At 37.5% G+C, this 24,822-nt stretch overlaps 1 protein-coding gene across 2 annotated transcripts in view; it reads left to right on the plus strand.

Moving 5' to 3' along the window:
• The first annotated feature begins 4,753 nt into the window (after positions 1-4,753).
• onecut2 (one cut homeobox 2) overlaps positions 4,754-24,822 on the plus strand; it is a 29,614-nt gene continuing 9,545 nt past the window's right edge. Inside the window, exon 1 of one of the 2 annotated variants that reach the window (XM_082141673.1) lies at positions 4,754-6,232. In XM_082141673.1, coding sequence (XP_081997799.1) covers positions 5,139-6,232 — 1,094 coding nt within the window. In that variant the 5' untranslated portion in view covers positions 4,754-5,138. The remainder of the gene's footprint in view (positions 6,233-24,822) is intronic. The other variant, XM_082141672.1, reaches the window with a different exon arrangement.

The following is a 24,822-nucleotide window of genomic DNA, read 5'->3' on the forward strand; positions in this document are numbered from 1 at the left end:
GGAAAAAGTTGCCTAGCTTTTTTCAAGTAAATCCTACTCCAAAATTTTTCCAGTGTAGTTAACACTGGTTAATAACTCAAATTATCAATGAGCAATACATTTGTTACAGTATTTATTCATCTTTGTTAGTAACTTTTGATTTTAATAATGTAATTAGCAGTGTAAATGTTGAAATTAACATCAAATGATTTAAAAGTATAGTTCATGTCACTAATATCAATTAATGTTAACAAATAAAACCGTTGTAAAGTGTTATTTTTTATGTCATATTAGTTACAGCAAGGTTTTATAATAGTCTGTAATAATTATAATAGTTTATAATAGTAAAATGTATTTTCTTTTCTTCTGTGAATATTATGAAATCACAGAAAATATCAGATTATAACTTTTGCGTTCATTCGTTTATTAGGACATTACACACATTTTTCTCTTATATTGTCTTTATTTAGTGTGACAGAGGACTGAAGAATCTGCGCTGTTGTCTGCGTGTCTTTCATGGACACAATGAGGTGAAAGTGTCGAGGGTTAAAGGTCACGGGGCCTGAAACACAGCAAGCAAAGCACAGCCTTTCAGCAATACTGAATTTGACATGATGAAGATATCGCGTGGAAATATGCAATAGAGACGTTATCATAACAATATGGAGATTTTCTTCTAGAGGAAGAACAAGCACTTCCATGTTAAACCGCTCACACATGCAAAGCAAGAGCAGTTATTAATTAACCCTGAACACCCAAAACAATCAATATGATCATCAGAAACACAAACCCTCTCTGCACCAGCTCACACACTTTCACACTGACTTCAACTCTAGATTACAGCCAATACATACAAACATAGGCCTATACATTCATGCATATGTGTCAACTAAATATATATATATATATATATATATATATATATATATATATGACCTTTCCCTCCTATATATTCTTAAAATCCGACAAACAATAACAGAATATTAAACGTTATTTAATTACGTGTGAACGTCATAGGCCTATTCTTTAAGGAAGGAATAAAAACACTGAAGTAAAAAGTAATATTATGTCGGATATTAAGATCGTGTTGCGTTTTAAACCTTTTTTCTATAAGTTCAGAATTAAGTCTTTAAAAAATGCAATTTTTTAGACGAGTAGGTTCATAACAGAAAAAAAGAACAATAACCTCCTATAATCCGGTCGTAAAAAAAGTCGTAAAAAAAAATCATATGTCTATTTTTATGCATCACTAATTCAGTCTGATTTCTCCTGCTAAAAACAACAACGCGAAAATTGAATTAATTTTTGAACACCATCTATTGCACATTATTCTCATATTGAGATACGAGTCGTGCAGATTTACACGCATGTGAAACTTCATAACTTTAGTCGAATGTAATTAGAATTATTCTTTTTTTAACTCTGCGCACCTGTTAAGCATTTCATGCACGAGAAGTGTGTGTGTGTGGGTGTAAGAGAGAGAGAGAGAGAGAGAGAGAGAGAGAGAGAGAGAGAGAGAGAGAGAGTGTGTGTGTGTGTGTGTGTGTGTGTGTGTGTGTGTGTGAACACATTTCATGTTTTCTGAAAGTCTCGTGACGTGTAAAACCACCACAGGACTTTCAGATCTCTTGTGTCTGGTTATAAAAAGTGGTTTTGTTTTGTTTGGTCAGATCTCGAGGCACTGAAAATGCTGGGAAAAAGGTAAATAATAAAAAAAAATAAAAAAAGGGTAAATAATACTAAAATACAGTAGTATCATTTTCGCAGGACAAAACGGCACAGATATTATTATTATTTATAAATTAATATTATAGGCTATGTCACACAATTCACAGTGCGACAGAGATAATGTTGGCATAATGACATTATAATGACATGAATGACATGCCTTTCTAAACCCTCAAACAATCTCATTTATCATTCAAGAAGTGTTTCTTTAACGGTGTCTATTCAAGTAAATGACATTTTAAATACGCGGAAATCACCGAGAATATCCGCAAACTACATCATAGCGTCACCGTCACATAAACATATTATCACCCAAAGAATCATTGAACAGTATCACATTAAAAACATGAAACGGGTTTAATAGCAGAAAGAGAGATTCAGAAGGACCTCTTTCTCACGCGTGGATGTTCCTCTGATAAACGCGGGTGATTGGGTTTGTGACTCGCGCTCCTGTAAAGCTTTGGAGAAAAGCGTCCGCGTGCGTGTTGACGCACATAACCATAAACAGCATTTCATCTTATGACTGACAGCACGAGCGTGTTTAAAGTGCCGAGGAAAGTCCGAGACTTACCGAGAGCTGCCGGGTCACAGGGAACAGATGCAGAAACTGACGGCAGTAACGGCACACGGTCATCATGCGGTCCGAGGCGCACTGATTCTGATCGATATCGAGCTCTCACACAGCAGATGGTCGGAGTGAGGGAACACGGGGAGAAGAAGCCCAGTCCAACAGTTACTCGGGCCTCTTTAGCTTTTGCATGATGATAACAAACTCAAGTGTATTTCATTTACACACCTAATCCATTCAGATGAGTTAATCTCATCACATCTGAACATCTGTCTGAAACTAACTACTGCAAGCCTTTCTGCTCGAAATCAAGGAGTTTCGGTGCTGTGTCATGTGAAGAGCAAACTTTGATCAGATATTGCAATCAGATATCAGATCTTAGAGAAAACAAGAATTGTTCAGCATTTAAATAGCACCAGATTATCTCACATTTGAAAAAAATTTAGGTTATTTTATGCATCCAGTAAATATGCATTTATACTCCGTTCATAATTATGTTATCTTTAATCTGTAAACATATTTTTAATAACCTCTACTCCATTTTCTTCTTCATTACTCAAATTCACTGTAAAAAAAGAGTTGCTGCCTTAAATTTTTAAATACAATCGACTTGGATGTTTAAGTCATTTCAATTTAAATTACATTAAAGACTTTGAAAAATGAGTTGAATCTTGTAAAAAAAAAAAAAAAACAGTTGAAAATTGTTTAACTTGTCTTGATTAGATAAAGCAATGTAAAAATACCCTATATGTTGTCAACGTATTGATCATATACTTTTTTAACAGTGTTTTTATTTTATTTAGAAAGTATTGTTTCAGATAGCCTGTCATCATGTTTTTGTGTAAATTTAGAGGGGAAAAACGCATGTAGTTTTTAGGTTTTAGGTTTAAAAAAAATAAAAAAAATTAAGTGGACGTTTGATAATTTGGCCTCCTGTTAAAGCTGGTATAAAGTGAGTTGAGAATTTAGAGTTTTACATGCATTTAGAAAGAAAACAACGTGCACGTTTGATGCACTCTCTCTCTCTCTCTCTCTCTTTCTTTCAAATATCGATTTTCTTTGACATGAATAAGGGCCTTTTTCAGTCAGTGATTCTTTGCATTGTGTTGAAGTGTGCCAAAGCAAAGCAGCACAAAAACACCCGAGCAGATTCAAACTCTTCTGTGTCCTTCTCTGGGTTTGCTCCAGTCGCGCGCGGCAGGTACGGCCACTTTTCCTCCAATTTGTGGCAGCTGAAAATCCGGGAAGAGTCTTGTGGAGAGCCCGAGCCCCCGCTCCTCCTGCTCCTCCTGCTCCTCCTCTGACAGCTGATCAAAAGAAAAATAGGTCACGCTTTTCAGACTTCTGTCGCTCATCCTTAATTACAGTCGCTTTAAACAAAAGCAACATCTGCGCATCCTCCAAAGAAAATAGCAACCGGCATTCGAGAAATCTGTTACTTCTGAATCACTTCAAGCCGGATCAGACCATAATGCGCGTGAAGAAGTTACTCTGCGAGAGCATTGATCGATTTAGACTAACTCTAACGTGAAAAGGATCAGTGGTAGGCTACTGTGAAACATGTAGAACTTACTTTAAAAAAAAGTCTTGCACTGCATATTTCTTAGACACCTGCATTTAACAGTGTTTCGAAGCTAAATAAAGCATTAAATCAACCCGCGCAAAATTACTACAAATACAATAGAGAAAATTCTGCTCGTATTTACAGTGTGTGCTATCCTGATATTTACAGGCCCATTGTGGACTATACAGCACTGTGAAATTAATTATATGCATAATATTTTAACTAATAATGCTAATAATGTAAATTAGGCCTTTATGTAATGAACCAGTGATAAATGATCAGAAAACACGAACAAAAAAAATATGACTTCACAATTAAGCATATGTGCAGTTATTGTTTAACTTGATTGGAATCTGATTGATGTTTTGATAGATAGATAGATAGATAGATAGATAGATAGATAGATAGATAGATAGATAGATAGATAGATAGATAGATAGATAGATAGATAGATAGATAGATACAAATGTTAAGTACAATCAATTTGGATGTTTAAGTCATTTAAGTTAAATTACATTTAAGAGTTTCATCTTGTATAACTTATAAAAAAAGTTGAAAATTGCTGAACTTATTTTAATGAGCTAAAACAATGTAAAAACATGTTGCATTAACTCATTGATCTTTTTTTCTTTTCTTTTTTACAGTAAGATAGTTCTAATAATCCATCGAAGAAGAAACAAACATAAACATGCACTAATTTTGGCCAATACGCAAAATACACACTAATGCACAAAATATAGAATAAATAGTACATTAGAAGTTTGTTCTGCATTTGTTATTTTACAGTTAAATTGCACATGATATCGTGTGATTGTGTTCATGTGAATTTGATGTTTGTGTAGTGGATGAACTGGCTAAATGATCCGTTCGGAGTGACAGTAAAGGGACCGTCTGACGCCAGATTCCAGATGCAAAGACAGCGCTCCGAACGGGCTCAGCGATTGGCCAGCGCGCTAATGAGCTACACTCACGAGCAACGCGATTGGACGGGTGACGCGTCAGTCAAGGCAAAGTCTCCTCCCCTTTCAGCAGGGTCGGGTGCGCGCGGAGCAAAGCCCACCCCGAACACCTCCAGCTGCCCAAACAGAAGACGCAGGAGGAGTAGAGGGCTCGGACATGGGGAGAAATCAGCACTGGCCCGTCTGATAGAGATCGGTGTTTTTTATTTATTAGGAAAAAAAAACCGAGAGGCCTTAGCACAACCAAAAAAAAAAAAGAAAAAAAAAAAAAAAGAAAGAAAAAAAAAAAGGAGAGAAAACCCATCCCTAGCACAAAGCTGGACATAAATCAATGGACTGAATGAAGACTGCCTATACCGCCTATCGATGCCTGGCCAAGGATTTGGATGCGTACGCCATGAACCCAGAGATGACAATGGACATTGGCAACCTTCATGCCGGAATAAGCCATGAGCAGGACTTGATGAGCCACAGCCCTCATCACAACCGCAATTCGCTACGGATACACCAGGATCTGAGCGTTGCGCCGTCGCGCTCCGCGATGGTGTCCAGTATGGCATCGATACTGGACGGTGGTGGTGGTGGAGGTTGCGCGGGAGGAGAGTATCGTCCTGAGCTTTCTTTACCGCTTCATCACGCCATGAGCATGCCGTGCGACACCTCCCCACCCGGGATGAGCGGCACATACACCACCCTGACCCCGCTTCAGCCCCTGCCTCCCATTTCCACAGTATCCGACAAATTCCACCATCCGCATCACCACCACCACCACCACCACCAGCGTCTCTCTGGGAACGTGAGCGGCAGCTTCACTCTCATGCGGGACGAGAGGACTCTACCAGCCATGAATAACATCTACAGCCCCTACCACAAAGATATGAGCGGGATGGGTCAAAGCTTGTCCCCTCTGGGCAACATCCACAACGCGCAACCGACGCTCCACAACTACGGCGCGCACGGGCACGATAAGATGTTAAGCTCCAACTTTGACGCACACACTGCCATGCTGGCCAGAGGGGACCAGCACCTCTCCAGAGGCCTCGGTGGCCCCACCGCGGGCATGATGCCGCATCTCAACGGGATGCACGGGTGCCACCCTCAATCCCACGGGCCCGTGTTGGCTTCCAACCGGGACAGACCGCCCTCCTCCTCCGGAGCGCCGGGTTCTGGCGGCTCGGGTCAGCTGGAAGAGATCAACACGAAAGAAGTGGCGCAGCGCATCACGGCCGAGCTCAAGCGCTATAGTATCCCGCAAGCCATCTTCGCTCAGCGGGTGTTGTGCCGCTCGCAGGGAACCCTGTCCGACCTCCTGCGGAACCCCAAACCCTGGAGTAAACTCAAGTCCGGCCGAGAGACGTTTCGCCGCATGTGGAAGTGGTTACAAGAGCCCGAGTTTCAGAGGATGTCGGCCCTTCGGCTTGCAGGTAAGACAAGGTATCTGCTTTTTTAAACAATCTTTCGTGTAAATGGAAATTTGATTGGCAAAATTGTGGAGGATCAACCCTTATCATCATGTTTATTTTATTAAGGGGCAATGCACATTAATTGATTTATTTGCATCATATATTTATTTCGTGACATTTAATGTGCATTGTTTATTTCACGCACAAAGGTGTTTATTTTGTTTATAAACGTCTAGAGTTGCACCACGACTTAAAAACAGGTGTTGTTGATATATACACACTGTTAAAAATAATGGTTCCAAAAGTGATTTCATAAAATAACCATTTTTGGTTCCCCATAGAGTAAGGATCAGTTCTTAAAAAAATAAAAAAAATAAAAAAATCTTAGTATAAAGAACCTTTTGTGGAATGGAAGGATTCCAAGGTTCTTTATGGAACTAGAATCCAATAATGACCCTTTATTTTTTTAAAGTGAATAGCTGATGTTTTAGTTTGATCCGCAGCGTGTCTATTGTTTACCTGCACATTTGCATTTACTTTAAAATACTCAAGATATTCAGTAAACACAAGTTAGACTGGTGGATATGGCGTGTTATGGTGGAAGAGGCGCTTTAGTCTGTGTGTGTGTGTGTGTGTGTGTGTGTGTGTGTGTGTGTGTGTGTTAAAGAAAAGCCTTTCAGAGAGGTGCTGAATAGGGATGTGTTGGTAATTACTGGACTGTTATTCCCTCTCCTGCCCCGCTACATCAGGCTTGTTGCCCCCTCTAGCGATGGGCGGTGCAGACCCCCTTTTCCTTTGTTCGGCAGAAGAAGAAAAAGCAAGAGCAGGATTTCCAGCTTCAGTGTAGTTTGGATGTGTTGTAGGTGTCGTGCTGTTGAATAGCATCCTATCAGTGCATTAAAATAAAAGCTTGGCGCGTATTGATTTTTAATTTGTAGGGTGATGCACAATTATTCACTGAAATAATGGACAGCTCTGATGCCTCATGCATTGTGCAACACAGACGCATATAGCCTGTGCATTAAGGCTTCAGATGTTTCTGTAAAAAAAAACACTACAAATCGGGTGCATTTCTTAAATAACAACTATTCCAGTTGTCAACAAAAGGGTTTGGAGAAAGAGCGTGAGGATTGAGCCAACAATAGTTAAATTGCACATGCCGAAACAAAACATTCCATCGTGGGCGTCATTTATTCTTTGAATATGCACTGATGAAATGCAGCCAGATTCCCTGTGAGGTGATTGTTGTGTAAACACACAAATGCATCTTTCTTTCACCAAGAATATGATTGGAAACAGACGGCTGTGAAGCTTCATTGGAGATGTTGGTAGGTGCTTTAATGCTGTTTCCCTGCAGGGCTCTGGTCTCACAGATGGCTTTGGGTTGGGGGGAAGGTATTATGTGATCTGCAGGGGAATTGAAAAGAAGAACAGAGGCTGCAGCGGCTCGATGAATTATTGATAGAAATCTCTGCGTGACCCTCAGCTCAACGCACAAAACGTCACCTTGTCTTGGGTTAAACAGGCAGAGATGTGCAGCCCAGCACCTGCCTTTTGTTCAGCGTTTCGGGAAAGAATGTGAAACAAACAATGAGGAGTTGCACATCATGACATCATAAATGACATCATAAATGACTGACCCAGAGAGAATTGCTCACTGTGCTTGAATTAAACCTTTACGTGCATAACAACCTCGCTGTAAAGTCACGCATTCGGCAAAAAGCCTTTATATAATCAGATCATAACCGACTCTAGGTGAACATCATGAAACTATTATCTTCATACAGGCCTATAGTATGGGGTGCAAAATCACCAGCATTTTTTATTTTTTAAATATTAATACATTCTTCAATATTTAAATCTGGAAACATATTTCTGATTGTGCAGTATTTCTAGGCGACTAATCAAATGTTAGGAAATGAGTGTCATTGATCATGTGACGGGCAGATTTTCCTGCTTTCATTGAAGATGCTGTTCATTTTCTAAATAGTGATCTTCAGGTATAAACTTTCAGAGTCATTCAAATTCAGTGTCATTTGTCATGAAATGTTATGGATATTCAAATTTGAATCTACACAGATATGAATTAAGTAATGTCTTTACATTTACATTTATACATTTGGCAGACGCTTTTATCCAAAGCAACTTCAAAGTACACATTTACATTCTTATCAGTTCTTGCTTTCCCTGGGAATCGAAACCCAGGACTGGCGTTACAAGCGCCAACGCTCCACTGTTTGAGTCTTATTCATGAGGCATACACTCGTATGGAAAGGTTCGATGAGGTTCTATATAGAACCAAAAAAAAAAAAAGGATTCTATACAAGGAGACATGTCTTAAATAATTGCATAATACTTTTATGTTTAACAAGTTATTTCAAGTGATAAAGTATGTTTTAAATTATAAAATGTAATTAAAATTAAAAATGAAAACTAAGTCCATAAAATGATGGGAACCGCTAAAAGGTGCTATACAAGGAGAAATGTCTTATAATTGCATAACACTTTCATGTTTAACAGGTTATTTAAAGTGATAACGTATGTTTTAAATGATCAAATGTAATAAAATGATGGAACCGCTAAAAGGTTCTAGATACTGTATGAAGTTCTAAATAGAATCTTTTCTTCCAAGAGTGTTGCGGTGCAGATGCATGATGTCACGGGCGAAACGAGCCTGTCTTTGCACTATTAATTTAGTCAAATGAAAGGTGGCGTCTGACTGCAGCTCATTCCAGTCACAGCGCACAAGCAATCAGCCAGAGAGACGAGCCTCAGCCCGGGCCGTCCACGGCTCACAAACAACTTTATTAACTAGATGATCAAAGGGGACAAGCGCCGTTATACAAGTCAGGACGGGGAGATTGAAAAAGAGCCCAGGTGCTGGAGAAACACCGGGTCCCGTAAATAAGAGAGGGATAAATATACCTCCCGACCTCTGCCAGGCCATCTCTCTCCATCTGAGCTTCTGCAGTGACTCTTCCAGACAAAGGCCGCGAGATCGAGAAGATATGAAATATATCTTTAGATACAGTCTGAGAGCACAACTTCCACTCACAGATTATATTAGCAGCATCACAATTTGAGTGGAAAGTTGAATTTGTGAAGGTCTCAGCAAACATTATGAAAGAGTCTGTCACATGATCATTGAAACTCATTTACTGACATTTGATCTTAGAAAAACTTTACACTTTACAATTAGGTTCTTTAGTTACCTTAGTTAACATGAACTAATAATGAACTGCACCTCTACAGTGTTTATTAATCTTTTTAATGTTAATTTCAACATTTACTAATGCATAAATAAAATCAAAAGTTGCATTTGTTAACATTAGTTAATGCACTGTGAACTAACTCGCTGGATTTTTATTAACCAACCTTAAAGATTATCAAATACAGTAACAAATGTGTTGCTCGTTGTTAGTTCATGTTGGTTAATACATTATCTAATGTTAACAAATGAAACCTTATTGTAAAGTGTTACTTTTTATATATATATATATATATCCAAAAACATTTATTTCCAGGTTTGCATTTAAAAAAGTCCCAGATTTTCACTGCGGTCTCAGACATCTGGACACAACCGTCTATTATATTGGTAAAAAGTGGTCGGCAATCAATAGAATGCATGTATATGCTAAATGCTAATAGTGATTTAATGATTTAAAACAAAACTCTGAAATTAAACATTTTTATTGCATAGCATGTCTTCTCTTAAAATACTTGAAAGTTGCAAATTGCACTTAGACTCCAAATAACCAGGCCTGACCGATATATGGTTAGATATATCTGAGGTTATGAACTTTTGGTTTATATGCAAAGATGCAAATGCATTATATTATAATTATATATAATTGCACAGCATGTCTTATGAAATTCTCTTAAAAACTTGAAAGTTGCAAATTGCGCACAGACTCCAAATAACCAGGCCTGGCTGATATATGGTTCAATGACCACTGAGGTCGTGACCTTTAGGTTTGGATGCAAAGATGCAAAGAAATAATACAGGCCAGCAGAGCATATCTTCAATGCCAGGCCAGTCATGGATCTGTTTTTGCTTGACGAGGGCTAGAACCAGCCCAAAACACCAGTTTATTTTCGTCCTGTCGTTCAGTAATGTGTGTGAGTTATGTCACTTTCTCAAACAAATATGTGTTGCTGAACGACGGCGGATCAATGCGTGTAATCTCTTAAAGATTAAAAGGGCATTAATGCTGGCAACAATAACATAAACGTGTGCACCCAGCTCGCATTGATCTGGAACCCGATCCGGACCTGTTCCAGTAAAGCTGACGCTGGAGGAAGGTTCCCAGCAGAAACCGACTGACTCCACGCTAAAGAGACTCCTGACGGGCTATTCTGAGCCGCGAGCCGCCGGTAAAAGATCATTAGAGCTGATCAAGCCGCCGGGATGAAGGAATAACCAAGCGTGGATGTTTTCCAGTGAATTTTAGCAGGGAGTTTAATCGCAGGCCTGCGCCCGGTGACCTTCACAGAGACCGGGACGCTCGCCTCGGATAATCATAATGGCTTTACGCTGCTTTAAAGGACCTTTTTTAGTGATGAGATTCTCTTCTCAAGCCGATGAGTGTGTAACCCGGGCCGAGAGACTGAAATAATCCCGGCAGAAATATGATTGAACGATCTGCTTAAAACAGGCTAATCTAATCACACGGAAGATGTCCTGACATTACATTAGGATTATACAAAAAATCAGCATTGCCTATTATATTACGAAGATTATGCTTTATTTGTTATTCTAGTAGATGTTCTAAATCAGAGACTGAAAATGTAAGGCGTTTGAATATGTTTAAATTGACCAAACTCATATTTCATTGAGCTATATAGTCTATAGAGATAATATTATGTTAATATTAATATATTAATAACAGTTAATATTCTTGGTTACACTTTATTTTAAGCCTTAAAATAAAGTTTAACCAAGAATATGAACTATTATTAAAATTTAAGGTGATTTTAAAATTTAAATTTAAAATGTAAGGTGTTCTTAAGTAGGCTAGTGTAATATTAAGTAACATGTACTTACTGTAGGTTTAGGGTAAGTTGCATGTAATTATGCATAATCTACTGTTATTACTATTGTAAGTACATGTTTAAAATAAATAGTTACCACATTCAGTAACACTTTATTTGACAGTGTCCTTGTTGCATATGTTACATGTACTTACCATAGTAATAACAGTAAATCATGCATAATTACATGCAACTAACCCTAATCCTACCCTAACTCTATAGTAAGTACATATATATTACTCAGTACTTAAATATATAATTACACTGTAACAACGACACCTTGAAATAAAGTGTAACCCCATGTTCTTTATAGTTTGGTGTCACATGTTTCACTCATCTATAGCTTTCTGAACATTGAATAATGTTAAATGAGTATATTTATAATTTTTGGCACATATTTCCTTTTGCCTCATTTCAATAAATCAAATACATTTTCCATGACAAATGATAGTAATTTTGATGAAAAGAGCGTGTGCTTTAAAGACAGCATGCTTTGTTTTATGCCATAAGTGCCTCACTTAAAAAATGTCAAACTTAATTTCCATGTTTAAATCCCATATTTTCTGTGTTCTCAGACTTTTGCGTCACGTTGTGTGTATTTTCCTCTTCGTAAGACGTTTGAATATAATTGACCAATCTCACATTCATCTGCTATATATTCCATAGAGATATTAATATTCTTGGTTACACTTTATTTTCGGGTGTCCTTATACTGTGTGATATTAAGTAACAACATGCACTTACTGTAGGTTTAGGATAAGTTGCATAATTATGCATAATCTACTGTTATTACTATAGTAAGTACATGTGTAAAATAAATAAACTGTTATGGTTTGGTGTTTCATATTGGTAATGTATGGCATCTATAGCTTTCTGAACATTGAATAATGTTACATGAGTATCTTATTATCCGTATTACAGCAGAAAGTTTTATGCCAGAAGTGCCTCGTTTTACGCTTAAATCCCATATTTTCTGTATTCTCAGGCTTTTGCGTGGCGTTGTGTGTATTATCCTCCTCGTATATCTCCCAGCTCAGTGTGTGTATGCATTAGGTGTTTGTTTGTGAGTTTGGAGGTTGTGATTATGAATGTCTCGTGATTGGGGATGATCAGCGTCGGCCAGAGCAAAGGCCAACGTTTTTGGTCTCTCGACCCCACAAAACCTCCTGCAATGCTGCCGAACATCCAGAGAAAACATGTTCTTATCACTGGAGGGAATCTGTGGGGGATTCGGTCGTCTCGCAGTTTTCCTTTCAGCCTGGTTTATACGTGAGGTTTGTGTTCCTGCGCTGGTTTTGTGTTAGTGATCTGCGAATGAAGGATAGACATAAACTTGTGTGTGCTGCTGCATGACAAAGTTTATTCCTTGATGATTCAACGCTCTTGCTGAAAGAATAGGCAACGACGTTTAACTTCAGCTATGAGGAAAGAGAAAGGTTCATGTTTGCTTTCCAGAGGAGAGGGGCTGATAAGAACTTGCGTAATGAATCACGGTCATTATTTACAGTTGTCTCTTACACACACATATGTTCTTTTAAACAGTGCTTTTGTTCGAGGAATAGATACAAACCCATTGCAAATGTTTCTACATTTACATTTATGCATTTGGCACACAGTTTTCTCATCACATTGAAGCAGTTCGTGCATCTCCTTATAATGCAAAAGGAGAAATCCTCAATCTTCATGCAAATCTTTGCCAAATGACAGCTCATATTACCCACGTCTGTCAAGCTCCAGAAATAGGACCATAAAGTACGTTTGTTTGACATAGTATGGATTGTTGATATGATTTATAGTGTGTTTTGGTTATTAATGGAGCTTGATAGCTAAATTAATACTGTTGTGGTAAAGAGCGGATCCTTAATATCTGCTTTTATGTTCCAAGTTAAAGTATTATGGGTTTGGAACAACGTGAATGATGACATATGCATTTATATTCAAATATTTTGAGAGCATAGGGACTTGATTACGTCATTCGCAGTGCTTGATGGGAGTGGGCGGAGCTAACGAGCTCGTTTCGACTCTCTGATTGGTGGAATCTTCTGTGTAGCATCATGGGTAATGTAGTTTTCACCACAAATTTTGCTGTTAAACACCATTATCTTGAGAATGAGTAGAAATAACGCAAGCTAACGGCTTCAACGGAAGCAAACACCATCGATTAACAACCTCGTAACTCACAATAGAGCTGACTTTCAAGGTTTTATAAGTTATCATTAAAAATCTGTGTCCCTATGGAGAAAATTAGTGGAGATTTTGCACTCTATTTGTTATCAGCATTAGTTAACATGAACTAACAGTGAAAATGCATTTATTAATCTTAGCTAATTTCAACATTTGCTAATACATTATTAAAATCAAAAGTTGCATCTGTTAGTATTATTTTAAGGACCACACATAGACTAACTTATGTTAACAAAGGTGAATAAATATAGAGGATTACTCATAGTTTTTGCTAGTTAATGCATCAGACTAATGGGACCTTATTGTTACGTTTTACCAAATTTTAATTTCAGGATGTGATGCAATCAGCGTGGACTTTAAAGTCAGGTTGTTTCTTGCCAAACAAAGATACGAGTAACAAATAACATTGAGCTCCAAACGCATGTATCTTCAGTAATCAGTGTTGCCTGTTTATCTGTGCGCTCGTAAGCATTCAGTGTGTTTGTGAAGCTGATTGGACGGCTGGCTGATGTTGTTGACGAGTGTTACCTCATCAGCATTGTTTGTGAGCGTTCTGATTGGCTGTATCAGTGTGCTGATGTTTCTGTCTGGCAACAAACCTTTGAACCACTGATGTCATCATGTCAGATGAACTCTGACCTCTTACTCACTTGATCAGGGAACATTTGTTTTGTCCCTCATGGAGATCAAGCGATACAGCGGTCCTGAAATGCACTGGTCATTTTGGAGACTTTGGGCTGTTTTGTTTCTGTATAACATTCAGACCAGTTTGAGTGTTTATTTTATTGCACTTTATCGAGTCTCGGCAGCACTTACACCAGACTTCACATTTATATTCTGAAGGTTTCATATGTCATTCGTCAGATTTATAGAACATTTCATTCATTGATCAGTTGTAAAAATAATCTTTTTTGACACTATTAAGAACCTGTTGTGGAATTAAAAAGTTTCATGAATGTTAAAGGTTCTTTACGGATCCATAGATGGCAAAAATATTTTCATCTATATTCTGAAGGTTTGTTCATATATCATTTGCCAGAACATTTTATTCTTAAAAACTGTGAATATACTGTGATAAATTAACTACACACTTAATAGAAGAACCATTTTGGTTCCCCAAAGCAAATCAGTTGTAAAAAGAAATGTTTTTTCTTAGTGTGAAATAAAAAAAAAAATAATATATAGAACCTGTTGTGGAATTAAAGGGTTCCATGGATGTTAAATGTTCTTCATGGATCCATAGATGGCAATAAAATAACCTTTATTTTTGGTGATGTTAGTTAGTTAAGATTTCTACTTTATTCACCTCTAGTGTCTTGCCTTAAAAATGTCTGGATGTCATTGCATTAATATCAAATATCACAGCAAACATAGATGCACAAACTAAATAAATGGTTTGAAATTATAAAACAATAGTTCTAAAATCACCAAAGTTGATTAAAGAAAAGCTGTTAAAGTTGTTTATGTGTCTATGTGGTGTTTTTAATGTGCTATAAGACAAACCATGTGTAACTTCATAAGTTAGTTTCCTCCTTAAAACTGCAGTGAACCAAAGACAGTCTCAAACACACGCTTTGAAATCGCTGGTGTTTCTGACGTCACAAACTACCTTGTAACCAATCAGATCAACGTGTGATCGTCAACCAGTGGATCTCTGAGCTGAGTGAGTGAGTGGAGGCGGGGCTCATTTGCATATTCATAGAACCGCGCATACTAAATGAGGCAAGGGTGTCGAGTTACATTCAGATATTTTAAGGCATTTTTCGAGGAAAAAACTTTTAAATATGTAATTTTGGTGGTCAAAGATGAGTTTTAATGGATAAATGATTGTCTACAGGGGGACTTTAAGAGACATCGAGACTAGAGGAAATATCCTGCAGTATTTCACGCACTTGATCTAATGAATCACACTCACATCTTTATTTAATGAATGCATGTTAACAAATCATTTCGGGGTTGCTGTATTTGTTGGAGCTGGCGCTGATGGCCGAAGCGAGATGATCCACTGCAGTGAACGCGTGACTCTCTCTCTCTCTCTCTCTCCGTTTCTCTTTCCTTCCCCTCCTCCATCTCTCGGCGAGGTGTCCGGCCTCCACATTAAGGATATCCGCACATGCACAGAATGACACAGCTAAGTGCAAGACTACAGCATAATGCATTTAGCAAGTCCTCTCGCTCTAACACACACACACACACACACACACACACACACGCATGCTTAGAAAAGGGTTGATATTGAGATGGGAAGCGTTTGAGCATGAGAGATCACACGTCTGTGAGAGTATGAAACACTAGCCGAATTAAAAAAAGAGTGATTTTCTCTCATCTGTTATGGGGAGGTTTCACCCGAACAAGTGAAAACATCATTACTGATCGTGTTTTGTGGCGAAATATTGATCTGATGTCACCCACCGCCTCCCTCACTCCTCCTCTGTTTCGCTGTACTGTAGGCCTATCTCTCGCTTTTTCTAATCAGATGCATGAGATGGGAAATTTAAAGTCTTGATGTTGTTTCAGGCTCTACTAGAACAGGTTTTCCAGCTTGAATGTTGATTATTCTCCTCATATTCTCCATTGTTGCGGCTCCTCTCTTCCCAGTCTGTCAGTAACGCTCTGTTTACTTCCTGTCTCTATGAAGCCCCTCCTCCTGAAAAGCACACTGTGCTCTGATTGGTCGGCTGGAGCAGTGTGTTGTGATTGGTCGAGCGCTTCGAGTGTGTTTGGGAAATGTCCCGCCCCTTCCCATAACCACCAGTTTAACACACTACTAACTACTAACGGGTGGTGGTGCAATGGATAAGACACATGCCTTTGGTGTGAGAGACCCGGGTTCGAATCCACTGTGAGACACCAATGTGTCCCTGAGCAAGACACTTAACCCCTAGTTGCTCCAGAGGTGTATGACCTCTGACATATATAGCAATTGTAAGTCGCTTTGGATAAAAGCGTCAGCTAAATGAATAAATGTAAATGTAACTAACTCAACCAGGCCCCGCCCCTTTATTCTGCGTATGAATTATTATAATGAGGAAATTTGTGACGTGTTCGTTCCCGGAAGAAACTCAAGACTACAATGGAGGCGTTTCAGGAGTTCAGAAACACTGACTCTGATATACAGAAGAACTGAACAGAACAGAATAAAACATTTTAAAAGATAATTGTGACTTTTTATCTCACAATTGCGAGTTTATATCATGCAATTCTGACTTTATATCTCACAATTGTGTGTTATAAAGTCAGAATTGTGAGATATAAACATGCAAAAATTATTTCTTGCAATTGTGAGTTTATTTCTCACAATTATAAATGCAATTCTGAGATAAAAAGTTGCAGTTACCTTTTTCATTTTTTATTCAGTGGCAGAAACAAGCTTCCATAGATATGCCATATTATTAATTGGCTGATGTTAGATGATAGGTATATTGCACAATAATTGTATAAGTTGAATCTGAATTGGTGTAGGATTTACTTTGAAATTTCACAACTAACAGTGAATCAAACGTGACATTTCTACGGTAATCTTTGTTTTATGTAGTCAGTGCATTGTGTAAATCTGGTTGTGTAAGTGTGTGCTTCAGCGCTGCAGTGGATTGTTCCTGTAAAGCGTCTGATCTCAGGGGTTTTTTCAGCGCATGTATAATTCAGTGCTTGTTTTTGTGAAGTCACGGCACATAATGCACCGAGAGTAAAACTACTGCGTGTGATGAGAACACTCGTCAGCGGGACACTTTCTTAATACATGCTTTATAGCGAATGAGTCATTGACGCTTGTTATTGTAAAGAATTGTAATCTTATAACAGTTTGATCTCTGAAAAGACTTTTCTTCTCAGCTGACGTCACGCGTGTCGCTGCCGGTTAATGTTAATATCTTTAACATGCCTTTGATTTGTTGTGCTGCATTTACAGTGATGGAAGATAATGTACATGAAACAATGATGTACAAATGTGGCACTTTGATTTAAATACATTTAAAGGTCAATTAATTCCTTCTCACATCAAATTTTGTTTATTTAATATGAGTGTGTACATATATATATGTGTGTGTGTATATATATACACACACACACACATATATACATTATATATATATATACAGTAGGCTATATACATATAACAATATATACATACACATATTATATAAACAAACTTAGTTTTTAGATGTTAGATGCAATTATATATATGCTTATAAGAATCATCAGAGAATCAATAAACAAATCAAATATGATCCTACTGTATAAAATGAAATTAGTTTTTTTTAAATTCTAATTCATTTATTCTTTGAATTTCAGATCTAGTTGGATCTTAGATTTTTTTAACATCCAAATTATTATTATGATACATATTTTATTAGCAATCCTGTACACATTTTAATTTAAATGTATTTATGAATGTATAGCCTACATTGCTTGATGTTTTTCCGGGACAAATAGAAATTCCATTTTTCCTTGTATTATTATTTTTCTTCTTCAGTTCATTCAGTTGAATTCTGCCAGTTTAATTTAATTTCATTTCATTTATTAAGATCCCCATTAGCGCCTGAAATATCAGTTGCTATTCTTCCTGGGGTCTCCTCTTCATTACATCACAAATTTACATAATTCATCATTTTGTACATTATTCACACACACACACACACACACACACACACACACACACACACACACACACACACACACACACACACACACACACACACACACACACACACACCCACTCACACCCATCCACAAACTGGACATCATCTACAATAGCCCAATGCAATTAAATAAATAAATTCGATTTTTATTTTTTATTTGATGTGTTAGTATAGTTTCCAAATGTTCTTTTTTTTTTTTACTACAAATAAAATTCCACTGCATCTGATAGAATACACGAGCCGGTGATGGTCTTCGGGTTCCTCGTTAATTACTGAGGGTGTAAACTGATACTCAACACTGAACTGACGGCTTTAGCGAACGACGGCGGCGCGGTTAGGACAATTCCACTGGACGTTTCCTCTCTCACACACATTGATTTACATTCGCCAGCGAGGAAAGATAAACCAGAGCGGCTCTAACCCGTTTGATGAAAGACCAGGGAAACCTGAGGGATCGATCGGATGGATTGAACCCTACCCCTTTTAGAAAAGCCCAAAGTTGACACCCCTTTCCCACCACGGAAATGGTCAATCCCTTTGAATAATATAATTGCTTTTTTTGATCGCACTGTAAAGCGCCGCGACCACGAGAGCCAGTCCTGATGGAGTCACTGTTGCGTGGACGACCATTGACGGTGTGTGTGTGTGTGTGATTGTTTCGGCCACAGTAAGCAGAATAGCAAATGATGACGGGGAAATTCACTGCTCCACAAAAGCAGCAGTCTGAGCTTTTATCCAGAGCGAGACTGAGCAGAAGCCGTCGGGCCTCGTAAAGAGCGCTTTAGGAAGTAAACATTGATCCTGTATTTCACTAGAGAACAGAGTCTGCCTCCTGCACTGCACACACAACTGACATTAATCCCTGTCTTCAGAGGAATTCAACATCAAACCATTGGGATGCTAGTCTTAATTAGGGATAGAAATACGTATATTAATTAGTAAAAAATAATTAGATTGCTAATAGAATTATCCTAAAGGATCCTAATCCTAAAATAGGATTTTTTTTGCAGGAAAAGGCTTTGGTTTCTCCAGCAGGATCTTATTTGCTTCTTATAGGATTCTTATTGATCTCATTAGGATCCTTTAGGATTTGTTCTTACAAATTATGAATTTCAATTCCATTTTGAATCGTGTACTTATTCCTTAAGGATTTTGCTGACTAATTTACATGCAGTTGCTCTATATTTTTTATTATAAAACAAAATTGCTCTTTAGATATGAGAATAAACGTGTTAATTTTGCTTTTTAGAACAGTGTGTCTGTGTGATATAATATATAATAATAATATATATTTTTTTAAATATATATTTTTAATTTTGATAGTTCTAATATATAATTTTACTATTATACTATAATTTAAATATTAATATTTAATATGTATATCTTTAAAATTAAATATAATTAAAATATATATTTAAATAATAATATACATTAACTATTAAAAATAGTTTGATAGTTATATTATATATAAATACATATACCTGTATGTGTGTGTGTTATATTTTTTACAGTATATATACACACACACACACATATGTACACACACACACACTCTCCGAGTAAGATTTAGTATTTATATTCCTAAGTATGATCAAAACACATCAGCTCTAACTAAACTGTGGGATATTTGGAGAGAGCATTAGAATGAGCGTCGTGATGAAGATGTTGTGAATGTTCTGCATGTCTTCATCAGCGGCTTCAGTAATGGAGGACTGGAGTGGAATGGCGTTCACTGATCATGTTTCTGCTGGAGTCTGATGGGTGAACAGCGCCACCTAGTGCTGAGCACACACTCCAACACAACACTGATGTATAGAAGAGAGGAGTGTGTTTATATCACACACATGTACAGATGATTCTTACAACAATTCATTGCATGACAAATCATTGTAATAAATAATCTGTGGTGTTGATATATCAATCTAATTGTATTTTTGCATGAAGAAAATGTGAGTGGAGACAATCTTAGGACGAGATTTTTGCCATTTCTAGTTTATACAGAAATGCAATTTTAACATCTTTATCTTTGCATGTTTTCTGTATTTGCACATCTTTACATAAAACTAACTGTATAATGAAATGCACATGCAGGATTAACAGAATAATGCATGTTTATTCTTGTATCCCTTGTTTTATAATGACAGATATAGAGCAACTGCATTGGAATTTAGTCACTTTTGCTTGTGCAAATGATTCAGATTAAGATGCCGGAATAATCTGGGGATGAACGGGTTAATTGTTCTTCAGGATAAAGCACTGAATGTGTGTGTGAGTTTCAGATCCCTAAACACTCACTTCTGAGCTCCTGCTGCCATTGTTACGCCATCAATTATACATGCAAAGTGTGGAAATATTGCTGTGCATTTGTCTTTATCAAATATTTAGTTTAAGCACGCTATGATAGGGGCTGACGGGGTGTGTGTGTGTGTAGATCTTACACACACACGAGTCTCTCGGACGTCTGTCTGCAGCGCTCAGCAACTTACTCTGAGTGCAAGACCGGCGCTTTCTCTCTCTCTACGCTTGGCTTGTTGCCGCCTTAATTTTATGACAAATGGGTCTGCTGCGCTGTGTGTGTGTGTGTGTGTGAAAGAGAAAGCAAATCTCATAATGAGGGTGTGAATGCAGCAGAACTGGAAACACACACACACACTGTTGTGTGTGTGTCGCCTTTATTTACACCGTAGTTTCCTCTTACATAATAGTTTTGTACTCAATTGAGCTCTTAACCTGATTTCTATTGATCTGGCCCAGACTCGGTTGTGCATACTTAATTCGGAGAAGTAATCAAATCAAATCTTGACACACTCACCCCCCCCCCCACACACACACACACTCTCTCTCTCCTACACACACACACACACACTCTCTCACACGCACACGCACACACACACCCTCTCTCCTACACGCACTCACACACACACACACACACACACACACACACACACACACACACACACACACACACACACACACACACACACACACACACACACACACACACACACATTCACACTCTCTCTCTCTCTCACACACACACACACACACACACACACACACACACACACACACACACACACACACACACACACACACACACACACACACTCTCTCTCTCTCTCTCACACACACCCTCTCACACATTCTCTCACTCTCTCTCTCACACACACACACACACACACACACACACACAGAACCCCCAGATACTCTCTCTCTCTCTCTCTCACACACACACACACACACACACACACACACATACACACACACACACACACACTCTCTCTCTCTCTCTCTCTCTCACACACACACACACACACACACACACACACTCTCACACATTCTCTCTCTCTCTCTCTCTCACACACACACACACACACACACACACACACACACACACACACACACACACACACTCACACATTCTCTCTCTCTCTCTCTCTCTCTCTCTCTCTCTAACACACACACACACACACACACTCTCACACATTCTCTCTTTCTCTCTCTCTCTTTCTCTCTCACACACAATAAAAATATATGAAATCTAAATAGCAATATTTAGTAATAAAATGACTAAAGCAAATAACGAAATTACAAAAAACTGAACTAAACTTAACATGAACGTAAACATAAATACAATTAAAGTAAAAATAGTAAAAATAAAAGCTAATTCAAAATATGAATAAAACTATAAAGTAAACTAGTGTGTTGTGTGTTAGTGCTGGTAGAAACGGGAGTGTTGGAGTTTGTAATTTCCTGATATTTCCACAACTGTGGGAATCATGTTTATAATGTACATCTGAGAATGTGTGTGAATGCATTCAGATCAGATGAAGACGTTTGTTGGGCTGTGAGATCGATTCATTCGTTCTTTATCTGTTTAAGGTGAATGATTTATAGACACGGCTGTGTGTTAAACTAAATCTGTTGAACTGAGTTGGACAGTCTGATATTATGAATTGATATTTGCAGTTTTTTTCAATGGTGTGCTTTGCATTAAACCTGTACTTGAGCTTTAGCTGCGTTTACTGAGATCAGCACAACAAACTCAAACTCGAGTCAGCAAAATCCACAATCATTAAAACTGCTGAAACACTTTCATATACATTAATTAGAAATTATGCCCGAGGCCACGAGAACTCCTGCAGATATAAGCAAAGCTGTTTTAATTGACTGACTGAAGAACACTTCTTTAGTATATATATATATATATATATATATATATATAGTTTTAATTGCTAGATGGTATGTGTATACCATTGAGACTATGTCAAGAATGAATTAGCCTTCTATCCTGCTGTTTAATGTACATTCACTGAGCAGTGAGCACTATTTACTGCCTACTATTTTTATAAATAGCATGTGGAACAGTCTGCAATAATACATGATTTTACTTACAGAGCAAAAAATGTGTTTTTCTTCCTCAGTATTTTTGTCTTGTTTTCCAGCTCAAATATCTAAACATTCTTAAATCAAGATACATTTACTGGAGAAGCAAAATGACTGAAGATATTAAGTCTTGCTTCATGATAAATGTATCAAAATTGCTTAAAACAAGAACAAATATCTGCCAATGGGGCCAGAATTAACCCTTTGAATTAAGTTTATTTTTCTGACGCCATTCACAAATATTTGTTCTTGGTTTAAAGGGGCTATATGTAGGAATTTTTCATGCATTTATTACTTTTGTATTGCCAATGTGAACAGCTTGTAGCGAAACTTAAAAAACGAGACCTTCCCCGACTTCCTAGGTCGTCTATGAAAGCCTGTAGACTGAATTTTATGTGAAGGACTCGGGACGTTTTTCCCGGGAAAATCTAACGGATGTGACGGTTAAGCGCCTCCGTTCCGTTCTATGACACACGAAACTAATGCTTATGTTCAGGAAAATGCAGAAAGAGCTATTCTCTACTGTAAAGTCAATGTGGCATGCAAAGAAAGGGGATTAATTCAAACTATAGTCTCACATAGTCAGATGATCTATAGTCTCAAAAATAGCCTACTTAAGAATCAAACTATAACAATGTCATTTGAATACCTCATCTGTCGACATGATGCCGGTGAGTTGCAGAGCTCGTGCAAATTCTGAACTGCTGTTGCACACCGCTGTCATTTTTGTTGTTCATTGTGTTTACTGAGAGAAATCTAATGGTCGCTCTCATCAGTATCAGGGAGTTCGTTATCGCTGCACATGCATTTCCAACTTCTTTTTACTTCTAAGTGAATAGCGAAAAAAAACTTTGCTGTGAGTATATTGGAGCATTGAATCACGTTCAGTCTCTTGTGCGTGTGCGTCACGTGTGCACGAGCACGAGCTGAAAGCGCTGCTGCAATTCACTTACCGGCCACCGGTCCGGTGGCGCTAATAACAAGGGTTTATAAAGTCTAGGTAAAGCCACTTTTAAGCACAAACTCACTTAATTTAGATTTTTTTTTTTCTCCAGAAAACAAGACTTAAGTAATTTTGCTTCTCAAGTAAATGTGTGTAATTTAAGATTTTCTTGATATTTTTAAAGAAAACAAGACAAAAATGCTAAGCAAAGAAAGAGTGTATGCAAATTATTGGTCTCTTTGGTTTATTTAGTTCTGTGAGTTTTCATCTCAGAGGTCAATCATATTAAGATGATTTGTTTTGCATTTTAATTCAGTTGAGCGTCTGGACTTTCAGCAATCTGATCAAATATTGTGTCTAAGAAAGAAAAAAACAGATCAATGTAAGTGCAAAACAATGTAAGTGCGTTTACATTGTGGGTTACAGTGTATTAGTGCATTAGTGCACATATATCAAGTTCTCGCTCTAATTATCAGGTGATCATGTGTTTTTGGTCTCTGGACTCAATCATGATAAAAGACCCTAAAAATAAACTCAGAAACTCCACACGAGCGCGAGTGAATTACTCTGGGAATCTTGGTGGTCACAGAAGTAATTATCTGGAGGGAATCTCACCTCACTTCAAATAATCTAAAGCTTTCCTGTGAGACACCACTGATCCCAGAGCAGTTTAGATGTCCTGATTCGGAATAAGAATCTAGTAAAACGCTGAGGAGGTTTGTTCTAATTGCAGTGCTGTTTGATTTTGTTAAAACTATTAACTAAAATAAAGATGAAATTAAATAAAATTTAAAAAATGTAACTTAAAAAACTTAAGGAACAAATAAAAAAAATTCGACATAAAAATTTCGCGTTTAATTCAATGTTACTTGCTATTTCTAATTATTTTGAAATTTACCAGCAATTTCTGATTGAAAATTATTTCTACACCCATCGTTCAGTGTAGGATTTACATGCCACAGCACCACCTAGTGGTCATGATATATTTTTGCTTATCACTTCTGAAGAGTTTAACCAAAAATCACAATTTTCCCATATTGGCCATTTTTTATTTTGTCGTAAAATGTTATGTTTTACGAACACATTGGCGTATTGTCACGAAACTCGGTGTGTATTATCGGCACCATGCCCTCAGGGTACTCAAAAAGTTTCCGGAGAGCGCCACTTTGTGGGGGAAAAAAAAGGGGGGGAAAAATGCTAATAGCTTTTGATTAATTTTGCCTATTGTAATGAAACTGTTATTTATAGATTCCTACCATTTTTTGCCATAGTCAGCCAAACTTCTATAATCTATAGAATTGGGTTACCTACTATAACCAAGCCAATTGATATTGCTAATGAATTTAATAATTATTTTGTAAATGTAGGAGCCAATCTAGCAAACAATATTGTGCAACCAGAATTAAAAGTAGGTGTGGATGTTGACATAATGAAATCAAA

The sequence above is a fragment of the Leuciscus leuciscus genome, assembly GCF_965113295.1.
Source record: "Leuciscus leuciscus genome assembly, chromosome: 16".
In the NCBI taxonomy this organism is placed as follows: domain Eukaryota; kingdom Metazoa; phylum Chordata; class Actinopteri; order Cypriniformes; family Leuciscidae; genus Leuciscus; species Leuciscus leuciscus.